The sequence below is a fragment of the Hemiscyllium ocellatum genome, chromosome 4 (genome assembly GCF_020745735.1).
Source record: "Hemiscyllium ocellatum isolate sHemOce1 chromosome 4, sHemOce1.pat.X.cur, whole genome shotgun sequence".
NCBI classification, from domain to species: domain Eukaryota; kingdom Metazoa; phylum Chordata; class Chondrichthyes; order Orectolobiformes; family Hemiscylliidae; genus Hemiscyllium; species Hemiscyllium ocellatum.
Genome location: NC_083404.1, coordinates 86,748,855 through 86,765,611, shown reverse-complemented (window position 1 = coordinate 86,765,611; position 16,757 = coordinate 86,748,855). Strand labels below are relative to the sequence as shown.

General features: G+C 40.0%; 1 protein-coding gene across 3 annotated transcripts in view; it reads right to left on the bottom strand.

Annotated features, from left to right (window-relative positions):
- The window catches only part of thoc1 (THO complex 1), an 84,374-nt gene that overhangs the window by 58,843 nt on the left and 8,774 nt on the right, over window positions 1-16,757 (bottom strand). For all 3 annotated transcript variants that reach the window (XM_060824372.1, XM_060824373.1, XM_060824374.1), the window contains exons 4-5: window positions 16,051-16,117; window positions 2,286-2,404 (exon numbers count right to left, since the gene is read on the bottom strand). In XM_060824372.1, the coding sequence (XP_060680355.1) occupies window positions 2,286-2,404; window positions 16,051-16,117 (186 nt within the window). The remainder of the gene's footprint in view (window positions 1-2,285; window positions 2,405-16,050; window positions 16,118-16,757) is intronic.

Sequence of the window (16,757 nt, the reverse complement as noted above, 5' to 3'; positions counted from 1 at the left end):
GTTTAATGCAAAAATATGTGAAGCTATATGTGTTGGGAAGAACAAAGAAGAGACATGCCACACATTAAAGGGCACAATTCTGTACTGGATGCAGGAATAGAGGGGTGTGGAATATGTAACCATAAAAATTGTTGAAGTTAGCAGGGCAAGTTTGGAAAGCAATAACAGCATGGAAGCCATGGAGAGCTGCTAAGAAGCTATGTTTGGCCTCATCTGAAGTGCTGCTTCCAATTATGTACACATTCATTATGGAAGAGTATCAAAGCAGAGAGGAAGCAGAATAGATTTACAAATTAGCTTTCGGGATGCCAATTACATCAGTAGAATGGAAGAGTTGGGGTTGTCCTCCTCAAAAAAAATTGCGGAGGAGATTTGACAGAAGTGATCAAAATTATGAAGATTTAGACATCATATACAGAGAAATGTAGCCATTATGGAGAAGGGTCAATAGCAATGGACCACATTTTAAGAGGCAAAAGAATCAGCTGCAACGTGTGAAAATGTTTTTTAATGTAGAAAGTGATTAGGATCTGGGAGCACTACTTGAGATTGCTGAAGAGATAAGTAAAATCAGGACTTTTAACATCAACCGAGTTAAACATATGAAGGATTACAGGGCTTCCAGTTCCACTATATACTAGTCTTCAACAAGATGGGCCAGAATCAGCATGTTTTGTACATTTTTAATACTTTTTTGCTATGGTCCCAACTTAGACTTTAATGGTTCATTTGCTTCCAATGGCTTTTAGCGAATTTTACAGTTATTATTGTTTAATAAATGCAATGTAACTAGATTGCTTTTAAAAAAAATTGACTTTTTCTGAATTTTATATTTCTATTTAGAATGTTTGATTACAGAATATCTAATCGAATATAACATACTAAAGGAAGTCTCTCAATATAATATAAATCATATAAATGATAAATGTTTGCCAATGGTACACTGATACAGTAAGAAAATATACTTTCTCTTCACACATAAATTACCCAATTTCAGCAAGAATTGAAAGCTAGCAGAATTTCATGTAGTACTAACTATGGTTAAAAGCAGCCAGCATTCTCAAACAATATCCATTTGTTTCATATGGTAAAAGGTGTACACATGGGTAGCAGAGAATTAAACTGAACTTTGAATCCAAAATTCTGCAACACTTATCACCGAGTCACCGAGACACACGTAAAGAAAGGCCAAATTATTAATGTACCATGGAAATGTAACAAACATGAACTACAATTCTGTGAAGAAAATGAGGAGGCAGTGAGATGCCTGTAACATCTATTACTTTTAACTGCAGATTATCTTGATTGATAATTAGACAGACTTCAGACCCTTATTACCAGGACACTAAATTTTAACATTTCCTCCACCATCTTTACAGATTATATTCCAATTGTTGAACAAGGGCTGATCACACATACAAACAGCAAGCTTGTAAACTGAAGTTACTCTAGTTTCAGCCACTAGTTTGGGCTGACTTGAACCAGACCAGCTTGGAGGATGATATAAAGTGCAAGTCCTTATTTGAAGGAAGAATAATAAGGTAATCCAAAAGGTGTCTTTGGAGTGAGTCTATAGTGGAAAGACACTAACTCTCAGATGAGCTAAGGACCATCAAGAACACGATACTACTGTTCAGGAAGATAAGCAAAAAAAAGGATAAAAATGAAGGATTTCGCTGTGCCATCAGCGAAAACTTTGGACAGCAACTGTCACAGAGTTGCGGACCCCAATCCTGGAAGATCCCAAGACCTGAAAGAAACTGTCCGGCCAGCATGAGCTTGAAATCTTGGTTATTAGGCTTTTTTTTTTACGTTGACTGTTCAGGGAACATTATTAGAAAACTTACTGTGTGCGCGCTTGGATTTTAGCCTTGTATGAATTGCATGCCTCCTATTAACCTTTTCCTAGCCAAATGGTGTGAATTGTATGTCTGTTTTAACTAAACAAATAAAGTTAGTGCTTAGTTGATACAGACTTGACTCTTGCCTTCTTTGTGCCAAACTAATAACTATTGTCAAGGGCACTAACTGGGTAATACTGTCATTAACCAAGACACAACAGCAAACAATCTACTCTCGGGGCTCCACTGATCCAAAATTGAAAGAACTGTAGGGTGTTTTTCATTGGTGTTATTTGACTAGATTCCAAATGAATCAACAATTTTATTTTTAATCATTAAAAATGATCAATAAATTAATATCAGGAAATGTGAATAAAAGTAAAGAGTCAAATTATTTCACCTGCATCTTTTGACAATCTATTTTCCATCAAATGGCTTACTTACAGATTTCCAAGTTCCTACATTTTTCTCAACGAAAGTAAATATTCTGTCACACTGGTCAAGAGGAAGGCAATCGAGCACATCACCAAGCAGTAGAAAGGGTGTTGTTGCGGAACAGATACCTGCATAAGCACAAAATAAGCAATCAAGTTATTACAGCTTAAGATGCTTGTTTGTTTAATAAAGAATGCTATTGAACCCTAGTGCTCAACGTTCTTTCACTGATAGATTAAAACATTTGTTTTGGGTATCTTAATTTGGCTGAAGAGGGAAACAAAATTTTACAATTCTAAAACCAACACATCGAAGTCTGTACCAAAGGTTTCGTGATGGGCAGCAACTAAGATGAGAGATAGTTTATCATTGTTAACATCAACAATTCTTCTGATCAATGAATTAAAACACATTTTTGGTTATGTTTACCTACAAAACCAGTCATAGAGTTTTGTTAATAATTTCATATAATTAGTTAAGTTTCCATTAAATATTTCTAAATTATGAATTTTAAAAAGTGAGAGATTAGGAAGTATTGGCATACAGACATCCTCAGAGCTATTGTACTGAAATCATAGAAAGCAATAGGGTGACTCAGTGGTTAGCACTGCTGCCTCACAGCGTCAGGGACTCGGGCTCGATTCCAGCCTCAGGCGGCTGTCTGTGTTGTGTTGGCACATTCTCCCTGTGTCTGCATGAGTTTCCTCAGAGTCCTCCGGTTTCCTCCCACAATCCAAAGTTGTGGCGGTTAGATGAAATGGCTATGCTAAATTGCTCAGAGTGTTCAGGAATGTGTAGGTGAGGTGCATTAGTCGGGTAAATGTAGAGTAGTAGTGTAGGGGAATGGGTTTGGGTGGGTTAATCTTCGGAGGGTCGGTGTGGACTTGTTGGGCTGAATGCCCTGTTTTCACACTGTGGGATTCTATGATTCAACTACCACATACAGAAAATAATTAGGAAAGCAAATGACACATTAGTCTTTGTATTAAACAGATTGATGTACAAGAGGAAGTAAGTTTTTTTTAAACCAATTAGATAGCGTCTTAACAAGGCCACATTTGAAGTACTGTGCAGTTTCTGTTTCTTTAACTAAGAAAGGATAGACTTGCCTCAAGGGTTTGAGATATAGGTTAACTAGATTGATTTCTGGGACAAGAAGCATTTATCCTGAGAGGTTTAAAATTTTTCAGAAAATAGGTAATTTGAATTTCTCTTTAGCAATTATTGGTTTCTACACAAATTGTAGAATAATTGGAGGCGCTTTGTGGGATCTGGAATCCTAGGCTGAGACAAGTATACTTAATTTTGCCAAAACTTTAAATAAATGAAATTTCATAGTGACTGTTGCTGTGTGTGTTGAAAAGTTAAAAATGGCTATACCTATTCCTTCAGGTTTCCTCAACAACAGGATTTGACTGAGTTGGAGATAGTAAGGACTGCAAATGCTGGAAGCCAGAGTCAATAGATGTGAAGCTGGAAAAGCACAGCAGGTCAGACAGCAACTGAGGAGCAGAAAAGTCAACGTTTTGGGTTTCAATGAAGGGTCTCAACGAAGGGTCTCAACCCACAACATTGACTTTCCTGCTCCACAGATGGTATCTGACCTGCTATGCTTTTCCAGGTTCACAGCATTTGATTGAGTACCTTGCAACAAATAACAATTGCTAACTTAAAACAAGTGACAGGTTACTTATATATAGAATGGCAAGGAGATATTACAAAACAAATAGTCTAAGGTCTTAAGCTCAACATTTAAACCTGGAGGAAGGAAATAGTAATCTAGATAAACTGCAGCTTAAATTGGCTAGGACAGCTGCAAATGAGACAGTTTGAAATTGAATAAGAAAATTAATAAATCTGAACTGAAAAGGGAAGCAAAAGAGAAATAAAGAGAAAAAAGAAAGGAACAGCAAAACTTTAATTAAAGTTCAGGGAGCACTAGAAAGCAAGCTTTAAATTTCATAGAAAAAAAATCAGTAAGTTTGAATTGGACAGAGAAAGGCTCTTACTGCATGAACAGAGAAGTAATAGATAGATTTGAATTGACTCAAGTTTAACTTTTCATGTTCATTCTCAGATGCAGGAATCGTTGGCTAGGCCAGCACTTATTGTCCATCTCTAAATTCCCCTGTGAAGATGGAGGTGATGAGCTGCCCTCTTGAACCACTGAAGACCTTGATATGGAGTCCATCACAGTATTGTTAGAAAGGGGTTCCAGGTTACTAACTCAATAACAGTGAAGGAGTGGTGACATAGTTCCAAGTCAGGATGGTGTTTGGCTTGGAGAACCTGGTAATGCTCCCATGCATCTATTTCCCTTGTCCTTAGATAGAAATTGTAGGCTTGGAAGCTGCTTTGGAAGGAGATTTGTGGCAATGCATTTTGCACATAGTATACATTGTTATCCTGTGTATTAGTTATGGAGGGAATGGATATTAAGGTAGTGGATGTGATGCCAATCAAGTGGGCTGCTTTGTCTTGAAAAAGGGTGAACCTTCTTGAGTGTTAAACATAGAACACAGAAATGGCCCACGATGTTGTGCTGAGATTTAATCCTAATGTAAAATATAGTAACAATCGACACACCCCTCAACTCACTGCTATCCATGTGATGTCTAGCAGTCGCTTAAATGTCCCCAATGACTCTGCTTCCACCACCACGGGTAACACATTCCAGGCATTCACAAGTCTCTGTGTAAAAAACCTACCTCTGACGTCTCCTTTATACCTTCCTCCTAATATCTTCAAACTATGACTTCTCATACCAGTCAATCCTGCCCTGAGGAAAAGTCTTTGGCTATTGACTCTATCTATTCCTCTCATTATTTTGTATACCTCTATCAGGTCTCCTCTCTTCCTCCTTCGCTCCAGAGAGAGAAGTCCGAGCCTATTCAATCTTTCTTCATGAGACAAGCCCTCCAGACCAGGCAGCATCCTGGTAAACCTTTTTGCACCCTCTCCAAGGCCTCTGTATCTTCCCTATGGTAGGGCGACCAGACCTGGACACAATATTCCAAGTGTGGCCTCACCAGGGACTTGTAGAGCTGCAGCAAAACCTCACGGCTCTTAAACTCTATCCCCCTGTTGATGAAAGCCAAAACACCATATGCTTTCTTAACAACCCTATCCACTTGGGTGGCAACTTTGAGGGATCTATGTACTTGCACACCCAGATCCCTCTGTTCCTCCACACTGCCAAGAATCCTGTCTTTAATCCTATATTCAGCATTCGAGTTTGACCTTCCAAAATGCATCACTTCGTTTTTATCCAGGTTGAACTCCATCTGCCATTTCTCAGCCCAGCTCTGCATTCTTTCTATGTCACGCTGCAGCTTGCAGTAGCCCTCTATACTATTGACGACACCTCCAACCTTTGTGTCGTCTGCAAATTTACTAACACACCCCTCAACCTCCTCATCCAAATTATTTATAAAAACTACAAAGAGCAGAGGCCTAAGTACAGAGTCCTGGGGGACTCCACTCAACACTGTCCTCCAAGGCAGAATATTTTCCATCTACAAGCATTCTCTGCCTTCTGTCAGCTGGCCAATTCTGAATCCAGATAGCCACATCTCTCTGTATCCCATACTTCCTGACTGTATGAATGAGCCTACCATGGGGAACCCTATCAAATGCCTTGCTGAAATCCATATACACCACATCCACTGCTCGACCATCGTTGATCTGTATTGACACCTCCTCAAAGAACTCAATAAGATGTGTGAGGCATGACCTGCCCCTCACAAAGCCATGCTGACTGTCTTTAATCACACTATGCTTTGCCAAATTGTCATATATCCTATCCCTCAGATTTCTTTCCAAAACTTTGCCGACCACAGACATAACACTGACTGGTCTGTAATTGCTAGCGATTTCCCTATTACCCTTCTTGAAAAGAGGAACATTTGCCTCCTTCCAATCCTCCGGTATGACTCTCCTGGAGAGTGAGGAGGCAAATATCCTCGCCAGCAACCACCTTTTTCACTTCCCAGTGCAGCCTAGGATAAATCTGGTCTGGCCCTGGGGACTTCTCAATCTTAATGTTTACCAAACTTTCTAGCACATCAACTCCATCAATCTTGACCTGGTCAAGACTGTATCCCAGCTCTTCTAAGTTTTCATTTATAACAAGTTCCCTTTCCATGGTGAAAACCGAAACAAAAAACTCATTTAGGGCTTCCCCTACCTGCTCAGACTCCACGCACAAGTTCCCTCCGCTATCCCTGATCGGCCCTACCTTTTCCCTGATCATTCTCTCATTCCTCACATTTGAGCAAAATGACTTTGGGTTCTCCCTAATCCTTCTTGCCAAGCCGTTTTTGTGCCCCCTCCTGACTCTCCTCAGTCCATTTCTGAGTTCCTTTCTAGGAAGCCTGTCATCCTCTAAAGCTGTGCTAGATCCTTACTTTCTCCACCTTATATAAGCTGCCTTCTTCCTTTTGATAAGAAGTAGCTCTGTTCTCGTCATCCAAGGTTCCTTAATCTTACCTCTTCTTACCTGCCTCAGAGGAACACATTTGTGCATCACTCACAACAACTGCTCCTTAAATAGTCTCCACATGTCTGCTGTGCCCTTTCTGTGTAATAATTGCTCCCAGTCTATACTTCCCAACTCCTGTCTGATAGCGTCATAATTTCCTTTTCCCAATTGAATACCTTCCCTCAGTAATTGCTCCTTTCGCTTTCCAAGTGCTCTTCCACTGCGAGATCTGACACCTGTCCTGGCTCATTGCCGAGCACCAAATCTAAAATGGCCTCTCCCCTCGTCAATCAGTTGACATACTGAGTAAGGAAACCCTCCTGAACACACCTGACAAAATTGGCTCCATCTAAACCATCTACACGTAGAAGGTTCCAGTCGATATTGGGAAAGTTGAAATCACCCATAACAACGACCCTGCTACTTGTGCAGTTTTCCAGAATCTGCCCGCCTATGAGATCTTCAATCTCTCTACTGCTATTAGATGGTCTGTAGAAAACCCCCCAATGCAGTGGCTGTTCCCTTGCTGTTCCTAACTTCCACCTATACTGACTCAGTAGACAAATCTTCCTCAACAACCTTCGTTTCTATAGCTGAAATGCTCTTGATTAGCAATGCTACACCCCTTCCTCTTTTGCCACCCTCCCTGTTCTTTTTAAATGTTCTAAAACCTGGAAGATCAAGCAACCATTCCTGCCCCAGTGAAACCCACGTCTCCGTTATGGCCACAACATCATAGTCCCAAGGACTGATCCATGCTCTAAGTTAGTCACTCTTATTTCTTGTTGTTGGAGTTGCACACATTTAGACAGTTGGAGATTATTACAGACTTTCATCTTGAAGAAAGTGGACAGAATTAACCATGTCAAAGATGAATCAGATGTTTTCCTGTGATACAAATTTTAAAAATCTACAGCTATGAAAGAGAATCAAAATCAGAAGATGATATATGAACTGGATGATCCACAAACTGAATTAAAGTTCAACAACAAGGTCAGTCCTAAGAGTCAAACAACATGCTGAGTCTGGAATGTAAACAGCATTCTAAAACAAAACTACTTCTGCAGTTTTCAACTGCTCATGTTCCAAAATCAGAGGGACCATTTAGCAGTCAGCAATGAACAAACGTTCCCAACAAAAATCAGCTATGCAAGGTTTTAACCACGGACAGGACAATAAAAATGACTTAAAGTATCTGGGTACATATAGGTTAAACATTTTGATGCTGCCAAGATGGATTGTTTAAAGAATAACTGACAACATGGGGAAACAATGTTACTTGTACTGTATGTCTAAGCTATTAACGACTAACTAATAATGTGCAAATAACACTATGAACTGATATATTTCTTGTACTACTTCTGCAAACACTACAATGATAATGACGTGGTTTCCTCTCTTCGGAGTAGGTTATTACAAGCATAATGTTTGCAAACACCTTTTAGGACTGTATCTGTTGGTGTATCAGATTACCTTTAAATGCTGGTTTTACGAATGGTGTCATGGGACCAATGCTGGTGTAAGTTAGTAACTACAAGACACAATGGAGGAGCTAGCCAGAGTTGATTGAAAGGGCAGCAGCAATGGCAGAAATTTTCTGGTGGTAATTCAGGAGGCACAGAATAAATTCATCCCAAGGAAGAAGAAACACACAAAGGGAAGGACAACATAAGCGTGGCTGCCAAGGGAAGTCAGGGACAGCAGAAAAGCAAAACAAAGAGCATACAACACGGTGAAGATTCGTGGGGAAAGCAGGGGACTGGGAAGCCTTTAAAGACCAACAGAAAAAAACTTGAACAGCAATGATGATGTTTGAGAGTAAGTTAGCTAGTAGCAGAAAACAAAATTGTAATAGTTTTGTTTAGATATAAAAAAAGATAAAAGAGAGGCAAAAGTGGACATTAGATTGCTTGAAAATTAGGATGTAGTAGTAGTAATGGAGAACAAAGAAATGGCAGAGGAACTGAATAGATAATTTGCATCGATGCTCATGGTGAAAGACACCAGTAATGTACCAAAACTTCAAGAGAGTCTAGGGCAGAGGTGAGTGTAGTGGCCATCACTAAGGAGAAGTGCTCAGGAAGCTGAAAGGTCTGACAGTTAATAAATCACATCAACCAAACTGACTAAACTCTACAGTTAAAGAAGATAGTTGAGGAAATTGTGGAGGCATTAGTGGCGATCTTTCAGGAATCACTGGAGTCAGGAAGGTTGCAGAAAATGGCTGTTCAAAAAAGGAGGGAGGCAGAAGATGGGAAATTATAGGCCAGTTAGTCTGATAAGGTAAGGTTTTAAAAGTCCAATATTATGGATGAGCCTGCAAAGTACTCGGAAGGAAATGGTAAAACAGGGCTGAGTTAGCACGGCTTTGCTGAGGAGAGGTCATGTTTGACAAATCTTAGATTTCTTTGAGGAGATAACAAGCAAGATAGACAAAGGAAAACCAGTGGATGTGATCCAGAAGGCCTTTGGCAAGGTGCCACTCAGGACACAGTTTCGTAACATGCCATGATGTTAGAGCAAGGTGCTAGCATAAACATAGAATTGCCTGACTGAAAGAAGGCAAAGAGTGGAGAGAATTGGATCTTTTTTCAGATTGGTAGCCAGTGACTAGAGGAGTTCTGCAGGGGCCACAACTAATCATGTTATAAGTTAACAATCTTGAGGGAGGAACTGAGAGCATTATTGCTCTGATTGCAGATAATGTGAACACAGGTGCAGAAGGATCTGGATAGACTAGGAGAGTGGACAAGAAGTGGCATATTAAATATAATGTGGGAAAGTGAGAGGTTGTGCATTCTGGAGGAAGAATAGAGGCAGAGACTATTTTCTAAATGGGGAAAGATTTCAGAAATCTGAAACACAAATGGGACTCAGAAGTCCTCCTTCAGGATTCTCTTAAGTTAATGTACAGGAACAGTTAGCAATTAGAAAGACAAATGCAATGTTACAGCATTCATTTCAAGAGGGACAGAAGGCAAATAGAAGATTTACTGCTGAGGGTCTAAGGCCCTGGTCAGACCTATGGTCTATGATCTTAGTAAATTTTGCTGGCTTAACTGTTAAAGTATAAATGGAATACTCAGGTTGTGTTATTCAAAGGGGCTATATCCAATTTTTACACTTGGGAATAATGGTAGCTATTTCTAAAGTCCATAATGAGAAGATCCGTATTCTCTTAGGAACCAGAGAGGTGTTACCAATATGAAGTTGTGTAAGAATCAGTCCCTTTGTTTCCAAGAGCAAAGAGCAATTATCAACAGAGATAATTGATGACCATTCCCACTTGAATATAAAGCCAATATTTTTCCTGTTAGAGAGTGGACTGAGGAAGCCACTTTTAGATCAGGTTACAAATTTCTATATAAAGGAGAAATATCACAGAGAGGGAATTATAGTTTATTTTTTGTGCGGCCTGCAGCCAACCAAGAGCAAGAAAGCTAAACAAGATGGAATTTGTCAGGTTTATACCTTAATCAGAAGAAATGCTGATTCTATCATATTCCATGCAAAGCAGATGGGAGCTGACATTCAGTTTGACGGCTGAGTTCATGGGCAAGCTAAAACAGGCGTTTGCTGAGCTGGATCTGGAGGGGGAATCCCTTGAAAAACTCTTTATGTGCAAGGTCTTATTGAGAAAGGAAAAGAACAGAATGAAAGCTTGGAATGATGTGAATCACTTGGAATTGGTCCCAGCAGAATTGAATGTTTACTTAAGAGACTGAGTAATGTAATAAATTGATTTTGTTTGGTCATCATTAAACAAAAAGTGTATTTTCTGTTTGGTCATTCAAAGTGTATGTTGCCGACAAATCTACGAGTGTTCTTATTTAGCCATTTGATACAGTAAATATTTTATGATATTACATCTTGTCTTACATCCTTCTTTTAGTTCACAACCAGAGGTTGCAATTTCTTTTTAAAAGGTTAATAGTCTCTATCAATACCATAATGGGACTGAATTAACTGGGCTTGTATTCTCTAGAGTATAGAAGCATTATGCTTTTTGTGGCATACATAAAATACTTAGCTTTGATTGCCATGGTCATGACTTCATAGTTTATGGATGATATGAAAATTAACTGTGGGGTCGAAAGTAAATAAGAATTATGTACATTGTGGAAAGTACCAATCATAGAATCGCTACAGTGTGTACACAGGCCCTTTAGCCCAACAAGTCCACACTGACTCTCCAAAGAGTAACCCACCCAGACCCATTCATCTAAACTATTATCCTGTATTTACTCTTGACTAATGCACCTAACCTACACATCCCTGAGCACTGCGGATAATTTAGCATGGCTAATTCACCTAACCTGCACATTCTTGGATTGTGGGAGGAAATCTGAGCACCCGGAGGAAACTCATGCAGACACAGGGAGAATGTGCAAACACCACACAGACAGTCGCCCGAGGCCGAAATCAAACCCGGGTCCTTGGCACTGTGAGGCAGCAGTGCTATTGACTAAGCCACCATGCTGCCCAATGGATTGATTAGGTAGACAGAAAAATAGCAACTGCAATTTACTGTTGTGGACTGTTGTCTTTGAATCAGAGATAATTGAAGAGAGATTTAAATGAAGGCGATAAAATAATGAAAGAACTAGACAAGAATAAGTAAGAAGATCCATTTCTTTTAGCAAATAGGTAAGGAATCAGGACATTGATATAAATTAATTGATTGAAGCACGACAGAAGAATTGAGGAAACTGTTTTTCAAAGAGTATGTGCTGGAGCTTTTCACTGCCAGAAAAGGTAATAAAAGAATTTGATAAAACTTGATAAATTTTACATTTTTAAAAAACTTGGACATGCACAAATAGTATTGTAATCTGAAAGGTTAGGGACCGAGAGCCAGTAAGTGGGATCAGGCTGGATAGCTCTTTTTCAGTTGGCACAGACACAAAGTGAACATTCTAAAAAATGAAAACACTGGACACCCTGCATGTAGGTGCTGACAGCTGGGCAAACATTTATTGCCATTACCTAGTTACCCTTGAGAAGGTGATGGTGAGTGGCCTTGTTGAACTGCTACGTACTGTTGGTCAACTGTCAATTCTGTTTGTGAGAGATTTCCAGGATTTTGATCCAGAAATAGTGATATATTTCAAAGTCAGGTCTGTGAGCCTTTTGGCAGGAAACTTGGAGATAGTGGTATTCCCCTATTTCAGCTGGCCCAGTCCTTCCAGATGGAAGTGAAGATGAGTTTGGAAGGTGTATGATTCTTTAGGAAGGCTTGGTGGATATCTGTATGGCATCTTGCAGAAAGAACACAACTGCTGCGAATGAGTGTCAGTGATTGGGGGGGAAAGAGAGTGGATATTTGTGGATGCTGTGCCAGTCAGTTGGGCTGCTTTGACCTGAATACTACCAAGTTTCTCGAGTGTTGATGGAACTACATTCCTCCAAACAAAGTATTCTTCATGCTGCTAATTTGTGCCATATAGATGGCTCTGCATTGTCAAGAGGCAAGTCATTCACTACAGGATTCCTAAACTCTAACCTGCTCTTGTAGCTCAGTATTTGTTGATATTTTCAAACCAACATGTTCAGAGGTGGTATTTCACACCTCTGGAGCAGGTGAGACCTGAACCCAGATCTCCTGGCTCAGAAGTTGGGACTCTACCATTGCACTACATGCACCCTACACAGTATTTATATCATAGAATCCCTGCAGTGTGGAAACAGGCCATTTGGCCCAACATGAAAGTGAAGTCGCAGGTAGATAGGATAGTGAAGGAGGAGTTTGGTATGCTTCCCTTTATTGGTCAGAGTATTGAGTACAGGGGCTGGGAGGTTATGTTGCGGCTGTACAGGGTGTTAGTTAGGCCACTGTTGGAATATTGCATGCAATTTTGGCCTCCTTCCTATCGGAAAGATGTTGTGAAACTTGAAAGGGTTCAGAAAAGATTTACAAGGATATTGCTAGGGTTGGAGGATTTGAGCTACAGGGAGAGGCTGAACAAGCTGTGGCTGTTCTCCCTGGAGCGTCAGAGGTTGAGGGGTGACCTTATAGAGGTTTACCAAATTATGAGGGGCATGGATAGGAAAAATAGGCAAAGTCTTTTCCCTGGAGTTGGGGAGTCCTGAACTAGAGGGCATAGGTTTAGGGTGAGAGCGGAAAGATATAAAAGAGGCCTAAGGGGCAACGTTTTCACACAGAGGTGGTACATGTATGGAATGAGCTGCCAGAGGATGTGGAGGCGGCTGGTACAATTGCAACATTTAAGAGGCATTTGGATCGGTATATGAATAGGAAGGTGGGATATTTGGACAGCATGGACGGGTTGGACCGAAGGGTCTGTTTCCATGCTGTACATCTCTGTGAGGGTGAAATGTGAGGAGGATGTTAGGAGATTACAGGGTGACCTGGATAGGTTAGGTGAGTGGTTAAATGCATGGCAGATGCAGTTTAATGTGGATAAATGTATGGTATCCACTTTGTTGGCAAGAACAGGAAGGCAGATTACTACCTAAATAGAATCAATTTAGGTAAAGAGGCAGTACAAAGAGATCTGGGTGTTCTTGTACACCAGTCAATGAAGGTAAGCATGCAGGTATAGCAGGTAGTGAAGAAGGCTAATAGCATGCTGGCCTTCATAACAAGAGCGATTGAGTATAGAAGCAAAGAGGTTCTTCTGCAGCTGTACAGGGCCCTAGTGAGACAAAACCTGGAGTATTGTGTGCAGTTCTGGTCTCCAAATTTGAGGAAAGACATTCTGGCTATTGGGGGAGTGCAATGTAGGTTCACGAGGTCAATTCCTGGAATGGCGGGACTACCTTACGCTGAAAGACTGGAGCAACTGGGCTTGTATACCCTTGAGTTTAGAAGACTGAGAGGGGAATCTGATTGAGACATATAAGATTATTAAAGGATTGGACACTCTGGAGGCAGGAAACATGTTTCCGCTGATGGGTGAGTGCCGAACCAGAGGACATAGCTTAAAAATACAGGGTAGACCATTTAGGACAGAGATGAGGAGAAACCTCTTCACCCAGAGAGTGGTGGCTGTGTGGAATGCTCTGCCCCAGAGGGCAGTGGAGGCCCAGTCTCTGGATTCATTTAAGAAAGAGTTGGATAGAGCTCTCAAGGATAGTGGAATCAAGGGTTATGGAGATAAGGCAGGAACAGGATACTGATTATGATGATCAGCCGTGATCATATTGAATGGTACTGCAGGCTCGAAGGGCAGAATGGCCTACTCCTGTATCTATTGTCTACTGAATCTATGTCTACACTAACCCTTCAAAGTGTAACCCACCCAGACCCATTCACCTATTGTGTTACCTTAAATTTACCCCTAACTAATGCATTTTGTCCTGAACACATGGGCAATTTAGCATGGCCAATTTACCTAATCTACATGTCTTTGGATTGTGGGAGGAAACCTACGCAGTCACAGGGAAAATGCGCACATTTCACTCATGCTTCATCCAGTTCAGTTCCTGGCCAATAGTAATCCCAGGATGTTGATTAGTAGATTTGGTGATGGCAATTCTACTAAATGTCAAGGGACAATAGTTAGATTCCCTTGTTAGAGATGCATTGTGAATCATCTTATATCTTTCGGGTTTTATTGTTTAGTTTAATGAAATTTTAACTTTCTTCGCGGGCTTACAGAGTAGATTCTGAGAAGGATGTTTTCCTTGGCTGATAGAAGGATAGATCTATAGCTCACAGTTTCATCATAACAGGCTGTCCTTAAAACTGAGACAGGCATAGAGGTATACAGCACGAAAACAGACCTTCAGTTCACCTCATCCATTCCAATCAGATATCCCAAATAGATCTAATCCCATTTGCCAGCATTTGGCCCATATCCCTTTAAACGCTTCCTATTCATACCCACATCCAGGTGCCTTTTAAATGCAAGGTTTGTAGCTCAGGTTGAGGTTTAGGGTGTAAGTTTGCTCGCTGAGCTGCAGGTTTGATATCCAGACGTTTCATTACCTGGCTAGGTAACATCATCAGTGGCGACCTCCAAGTGACGCAAATCTGTTGTCTCCTGCTTTCTATTTATATGTTTGACCTGGATGGGGTTCCTGGGGTTTGTGATGATGTCATTTCCTGTTCGTTTACTGAGGGGCTGATAGATGGTATCTAGATCTATGTGTTTTTTATGGCGTTGTGGTTGGAGTGCCAGACCTCTAGGAATTCTCTGGCATGTCTTTGCTTAGCCTGTCCCAGGATAGATGTGTTGTCCCAGTCGAAACGGTGGGTTTTTTTCATCCGTGTGTAGGGCTATGAGGGAAAGAGGGTCGTGTCTTTTTGTGACTAGCTGGTGTTCGTGTATCCTGGTGGCTAACTTTCTTCCTGTTTGTCCTACGTAGTGTTTGTGGCAGTCCTTGCATGGAATTTTGTAAATGACGTTGGTTTTGTCCATGGGTTGTACAGGGTTTTTTAAGTTTGTTAGTTTTTGTCTGAGAGTGTTGGTGGGTTTGTGTGCTACTAGGATTCCAAGGGGTCTTAGTAGTCTGGCTGTCAATCCTGGAACTTCTTCACTGTTTTATCTACCTATGGGTCTACTTTCAAGAAACTATGAACACGCACTCCAAGGTCTCTTTGTTCAGCAACACTCCCCAGACCTTACCTTCAAGTATATAAGTCATGTCCTGACTCGCCTTCCCAAAATGTAACACCTTACATTTACCTAAATTAAACTGTCTGCCACTCCTCGATGCATAAACCCATCTGATCAAGATCTGGTTGTATTCTGAGGTAACCTTCTTTGCTGTCCACTGCACTTCCAATTTTGGTGTCATCTGCAAAATTACTAACCAGATGTTAATTTTCAAATGACAAAAAGCGTCAGACCCAGCACTGATCACAGGCCTCCAGTCTGAAAAGCAAACCTTCACCACCATCCACTTGTCGTGTACCTTCGAGTCAGTTCTGTATTTAATAAAATTAAATATGAAATGTTCTACTCCAATGAATATACACACATATTGAATGAGTATATTCAGGACAGATATCGGTTCATTTTAGAACAGAATGGAATCTGGAATATTGGTTAATGAAAAAACAATGGCAGAATGGAAGAAACTCCAAACTCCAAATGGTGGAGCAAATTCAAAGGGTGACGTGGTTTACTCCTGCTTCTATTTGTTACATTTTACTGTTGTATGGAATAAATTGGCAATGTCACATAATGGTATATCATCTACACGAAGGAGCAATATGTACTTGATTATATGCAAATATCTTGACATCGGAAAATATTCAAAAACTGAATAAAGGGTCTCATTTTGGATAAATACTTATTCGAGACAACATTTTCATGACACTATTACCTTCTGTGACTCCATTAATGCTGAGGGAGATTATAGCCAAGAAATCTTCACATTCTCCTTGTTCTAACTAGAAAAAAAAAGTATAAAGCTAGTAAAACATATATGCTCAACAATGTTCATGGTTTATATGAAGTCCTAATATTTTGAACCCTGTTCAATTACTCACCATTAAATTTAACATCAAAAAGATGATAATACCATGAACAATAACAAGGTAAAACTATCCAAATTACCAGACCTGGAATTCTGAAACTGATTTAATGGAAAACATTTTTTTAAACTTTGCTTTCTAAATTAAATTACCTTCCAGAAGACTTTGATTGGAATTCTTTAAATTCAAGAATTCAATGTCAAGAACAAGAAGGTGACAAGTAGGCAACTGTGTAACAAAAATGGTCAACTGTAATTGGCTTCATCACCAGGTCAAAATCTTGAAATTCCTCATACAATGTTGTGGGAGTCACTTTACAATACTGCTGTGATTCAAGGAGGTCACACACCTCTACTTTCTGGAGAACAATGAGGAACGATAAAGTGGTAATAATATCCACATCCAAAATGCTTGTTGGATTTCAAAAGGTCAATATAGAAGAACGCAAATATATTTCTAAAAATGAAGTATTTCTTTAATCATTGTTTATCTATTAAAGTTTGATTGTAAACAGGTTTCACTTATCAAGCAGTTAGGTAGATAGTATATAGATACT